Raw genomic sequence first — 5517 nt, 5'->3', positions numbered from 1 at the left:
CTGAAATGGAGACAGGTTGTGAGAGCTGGGTCCCTGCGCCCTGTGGAGTTGGCATCACCCTTCCTTCTCTGTTTTTAATGGGAAACAGGCCTGCGGTTCAGACTTCAGCATTGCCACTGCCACACCCAGCCCAGTTTTCCCTCACTTTGGCTCGACTTAGCTCCACCAGCAGCAGCCTTGTATTGGCGCCTGGAGTGCTTCTTAAGGGCCAGGAGACATCATTCAATTCAGGGACCCCTAAGGGTCAGCGTAATTGACACCCTGGGCTCCGGCAGGTCATTAAAAACAGAAAGGATGACTCTCCTAACCCCATTTCTAACTCCCCATCTCTTGACCGATGCTGTGGTGCAGGGCCACATCAAGAGAACCCTTTACTTGGGGGAGGAGGAGTTGGCGGTAAGTGGCACTGTTGCACCTGGCAGAGAGAACTTCCATGGAAGAAGAATGCATTTTTTTTAACCAATGGGGTGGACATTTAGTTCCCTTGGGAAGTGTTTCCTGAGTTGGGGTCATAAGCCCAGCAATTTGCCAGCAGAGGAAATCAGCCCTCCTGGCCCACCCTCCCGATCCTGGCCAGGGTGGCAGCTGCCGGGCAGCACGGGGGAGGCGTACATGTGCAGAGACTTCTGGGCCTTGGCCGCCTCCTCCTTGGAGCTGTAGCGGACCACGGCGTTGCCTTGAGTCAGGTTCAGGTGGAATGTGATGAGAGGACCATGCTGCAAACACAACGTCCGCAGAGTAGAACCATCAATCTGAGCAAAGGAAGCAGGAAGACGGTATGAGTTTTCCTCTCATTTCTTTTACTACTCCCCACTCCACCCCCCAAAAGAGAGAAAACTATATGAAATCTGGATGCACTGTCAACTAGAAAAATGACTTGATGATATTAAGATTTTATACCTCTGTGGCCATGACATTTTAAAATTGTGAATATTTCACAATTCTATGAGTTAAGCTAATCAGAGGGACTGGAGTTCCTCATAGAGGGCGTCACACGTAGCCTCTGGTTTGTAAAAGCTGAAGCAGGGGTGTGTGGCTGCAGGCCCAGGGTAGGGGTCAAAGGCAGGCCCCAGGGCCCACATGGTCTGACGATCCACTCACTATCAAATGAGCAGTTATAAGGAAAGCAGTTTCATTTTACAAAGCCTCAAGAGTAAAAGTTCCCCAGGAATTTGGTTAGAAGAAGCCCTGGTCCCCAGACTCATGGCAGCCTCTAAGTCCCTGCCCATGGCTCTTATCTTCACACTTCCCAGTCACACCTGGGACCCTGCCCCGTGGTGGCCGGGCATACTCCCACTGTGCTGGTGCAGTTACCTGAGGCGTGAGGTTACGGAGAACGAGCCAGCTGCTTGTCCTTCCTGAGGTGTCGGTACTCCAGGCAGAACCTGCACAAGCCCAGGGGAAGAGCTCAGGCCTGGGGTCACCTGCTAGCCCCCCAGCTGGAGCTCCACAGGTTTCCAACCTCACCCAGACTTCACGTCTGTGGGGACTGTCCCCACGGGCCCTGACAGCTCTCGTTGGCCACCAGAGGGCCAGGCTTTCTTTAGATCTACCACCTCTCACAGTTCCTGCAGACACTGCTTGTCCCCAAGAACCCAGGCGTCCTGCTCAGTCTCCACCAACCCAGGGACCTGTGCTGCCTATCCAGACTGGGAAAGACGGGCAGGACACAGACGTCACCTGGGAAGTTCTGGTCTCAGCCTCGGCCTGCCCCCCACCCTCATTTAGAATCAATGTTCAAGAATTCTACTTGCTAAAAACAAAACAAACTCTACAACACTGCTATTGAAAGGTTAAGACAACTAATTCCAAATTACCTATAACCAATTTAAATCTTCACTTTCTTAAATTACTAGTAACTTTAATTTCATGCTTTAAGGTTTAGTGGGTGGCACTTAAGTGACAGGTGGGGTATAATTTGAGAGAGTAGTGGGTTCCAAATTGGTAGACTAGTGAATTATTTACTTACTTGGCATGGAAAGCCCTATGGTCAAAGGACATCTTGTGGAGAAGCAAAGATAAAAAGCAGAAATTCAGACACTTTTGCAGTTGATGGGGGTGTGCGGGTAGGAGGGTGGAGGGGCCTCTCTATGGGTTCTGCCTGCCAGCAGCCCCATGGGGGCCAGAGTTGGGCAGCGGGGCTCCTGGCACACAGTGAACCTGCCTTATACTGGATACCTGTGGCTGAGGCTGGAACCCTGACAGCTGGGGTTCTGAGCTTGCTTAACCAACATCTTGGAAACCTAGGGCGGCTCTTGTCTCTCCTATATCCCTCCCCACCTGGTATCCAAAATGGAGGCTGGGAGTCGGAACGATGGCGCTGCATGGACAAAATGATGACAGCAGCCCCTAAAACAGGAAAGCAGAGCAGCTGAGCAAGAACAAGATGTGGTACGTACCCGAGGAGTAAGAGCTGGCCCAGCCAAGGGGGCTGGCTCCCCAGGTGGAGGAAGGCTTGGGGGTGGTCAGCCCGGGAGGGGGTCTCGTGGGGGCCGTGGTGCTCCGGGGCACCTTCCACAGCTCATGAGACAGAGCGGCCTGCGTGTGGGAGGCGGGGCCAGAGGACCACGTGGACTTGATGTCTGACAGTTTACCTACAAAGGCAGAGAAACCGGGTGCTTACACTCTTGAGATAAGCAAGAGAAGTCATTGCATGTTTGGAAAACCCTCCAGTTGGTGAGAAAGAGCTCTCTGAGCCCAGCAGACTGCTGTGATCAAGAAAAGACACGAGCTGCACTCCGCAAAGGCAGAGGCCGGCTCACATGTGCACAACCTGTGTGGGTCTGGGACAGGCTTCGCCAGCATTACTGAAGATTACGTGATCAACTTATTAGCTGTACTAGATGCAAATTTCCACTGAGAAAATGGCATTTTTATAGTTCAGCATCAGAGCCAACTTAACATACTCTGCAGGAACACATCTTAAAATGTAATGGACTGGGTGGGTCAGGGTGGCTCAGCAGGTAGAGTTCTCTCGCCTGCCATGCTAGAGACCCGGGTTCGATTGCCAGTGCCTGCCCGTGCAAAAACAAAAACAAAACCAAAGTAATGGACCAATCAAGGTGGAAAAGTGTAACAGGGGTGGTTCATTCTGTCTCAGTCCCTTTCCACAGCAGCACGTCCTCAGGCCACCTCCTCTCCTATAGGTACCATCCTCTTTTCCAGTATTCTGTGTCACAGTGGAGAACAGAGGCAGCCCAGCCACCCTGAGGGCTTAGCAGCTAAATGTCTTGGCATATTGCTTAGGGGAAGCTCTGTTCTAAGCTGTTTGGGAGAAAAACCTAAAAACTGTACCCAGGGTGGTGCAACGGTGGCTCAGTGGCCGAATTCTTGCCTGCCATGCTGGAGACCTGGGTTTACTTCTTGGAGCCTGCCCATGCCAAAAACAAAGAAAAACAAACAAAAACCCTCCCCCAAACAAAACAACAACAGCAAAAAACGTACCCAACCCCCTTCGGTGGGCAGCCCTGCACACACGCGGAGCCTGTCAGGACGCATGGAAGCCACTCAGAGCCTTGCCACCACCACCTCTTGGGCCCTTCAGCACAAATGGGAGCCTCTATGCACACCCACACCCACAGGAGTTCTCCAATCCTGACACACACGGGAAGGGATGGCTGCTGAAACTGACTGCAACTTCATAATGGCCAAACGCTGGTCTTAGAAAAGGTACTACTGATTAGAAAAGTCAAAAATGCGATGAAAAACTGCCTTAGATATAGGGAAGATTTTTTCATCTGCCCCTTCTGTTTACCTAAATGAATATAGATTAAAGGTCTAAATACATCCCCCTATTAAACATTAGAAGGAACAAAGATAATCCAGAAGCTTTCTGTTCTTTCTCTTTTTCTTATTAAGATGAGCTTGTCCTCTACATACGAGTATCAAGAGAGTCACTACAGCATTCCTATACTGGTTTCAAACAAACAAACCTGGATGAGAAGGTTTGATGGAATACAGAAATACATGTGAAGATACATAAACAGTAAGCCCTCCTTTATTAAGTTCTGGCTCTAGTCACAAATCTGCTCCCCACTTCGCTTGTGTTAGGGTGCGTCTATGACGACATTTCTTATCCTTGAATTGAATTCTTTAAGTTCAAATTCTTCTAACATTTTCATGAAAAATCTTAATTGTGCTCTAAGACTAAAAGAAATTAGTATTGGAAGTATTTCAGATAATGTATTTCTCAGAGAACAGAAAGCAGTCGTACCTTGGGTGCTGGGAGTTAACAGGTCCCACTACAGTTTCCTTCATCTTTTGCAGCAAACTCAAGTAACAGCAAATCCTAAGCAACTGCCTGCCTCCAAGTATTTAAACTGCTGAGCAGCCCATGTCATGGAGCCATGGTGGGTGGGGAAGAGATGAAAGTGGACCCATTTGGCCAGCCGCGACATCCCGTCCTGTTCTAGGCAGGTGACACATCATGCCATCTCCATGCTAACCCTACAGGAGTTCCCACTCCCATTCTACACGTGAGGAAACGGGAGCACCCAGGTCCTGCCGCTTCTGGGGCAGGATCCTGCCCAAACCCATCCCACCACATGGCCTCCCAGGTCAGGGAGGAAGGAAACAGAGTGGCAGGAAGAGCTGGGGCCTTAGGGAGAGAGAACACTACCTGCATGTTGCCTACCTGCAGCGCTAGGTGCGGACGCAAGGCTGCTGAAAGGGCTACTGTAGCCGGAGGCACTGAGCGGCCAGGCACTCGAGGAAGGCAGCGTGGCACTCTGAGATGATGGTGGGGAGGACCCTGCAGAACCAAACATGGCACTAAGAAAGGGACAGCAGGTGGGAGGGGTTCACAGCTCCAACCGTGGGAGACTGAGAACTTTAAAACCAAGAGTGAATCTCCTCAACTGTCATTTTGAGTAGATGGCTGAAAAGGAAAGCATGACATGGTCAAGACCATGGCAAGGGAGAGACGCCACAGGCAGGCCCCCAGCTCTGAGTCCTCGTGAAGAGGCCCAGGCCACTTGTAAGGCCAAGGAGGCTGAGAACAGGAAACAAACTAGCTCTTCCGAGACAGGGCGCAAGGTATGAGAAGAGAAGAAGTGTCCAAGGTTTAAAACGTCATATTGGGACTTTAAAGAATCACACTGATTTCCCCTTTCAAGGAAGATAAAAATAAACCACAGGGCAATCCCAGTCGTTTTGCACCTCAAACAATACCCACAAGTCAAAAAACAAAACAAAACTTCAAGCCCATATATTTTGCCATAAAAATATCTATGCTTTTTCCAACTCAAAATATTCCCACATCTCAGGTATCCATCCCATTATCTCCCATCACATTTCTCTTTTGTAACGCAGTGACATAGAAGAGAAACCTGTCCTAAACCCCACCACCGCAGTCTTCTATTAACCAAAGCCAGCCTCTGCATCTGGAGGGGAGGGTGCAGCCTGTGACTACCCTTAAGGGGCCTCTGATTCCTTGTAAAAAGGCTTGGCTAATATTGCTGTCAGGTTTGGGCTTGACGTCACTCTTCAGCATTCTCTGGAGAAAGCAAGAAGCTGGGG

General features: G+C 50.2%; 1 protein-coding gene across 7 annotated transcripts in view; it reads right to left on the bottom strand.

The window, feature by feature from the left end:
- TNRC6C (trinucleotide repeat containing adaptor 6C) overlaps positions 1-5517 on the bottom strand; it is a 182636-nt gene that overhangs the window by 2936 nt on the left and 174183 nt on the right. For 6 of the 7 annotated variants that reach the window (XM_077166090.1, XM_077166094.1, XM_077166093.1 and 3 more), the window contains 4 exons: positions 4634-4750; positions 2400-2594; positions 1315-1385; positions 613-752 (listed from right to left, as the gene is read on the bottom strand). In XM_077166090.1, the coding sequence (XP_077022205.1) occupies positions 613-752; positions 1315-1385; positions 2400-2594; positions 4634-4750 (523 nt within the window). The remainder of the gene's footprint in view (positions 1-612; positions 753-1314; positions 1386-2399; positions 2595-4633; positions 4751-5517) is intronic. The other variant, XM_077166092.1, reaches the window with a different exon arrangement.

This window comes from Tamandua tetradactyla, chromosome 6, assembly GCF_023851605.1.
Source record: "Tamandua tetradactyla isolate mTamTet1 chromosome 6, mTamTet1.pri, whole genome shotgun sequence".
Lineage (NCBI taxonomy): Eukaryota > Metazoa > Chordata > Mammalia > Pilosa > Myrmecophagidae > Tamandua > Tamandua tetradactyla.
This window is presented reverse-complemented; position numbering and strand designations above follow the sequence as displayed.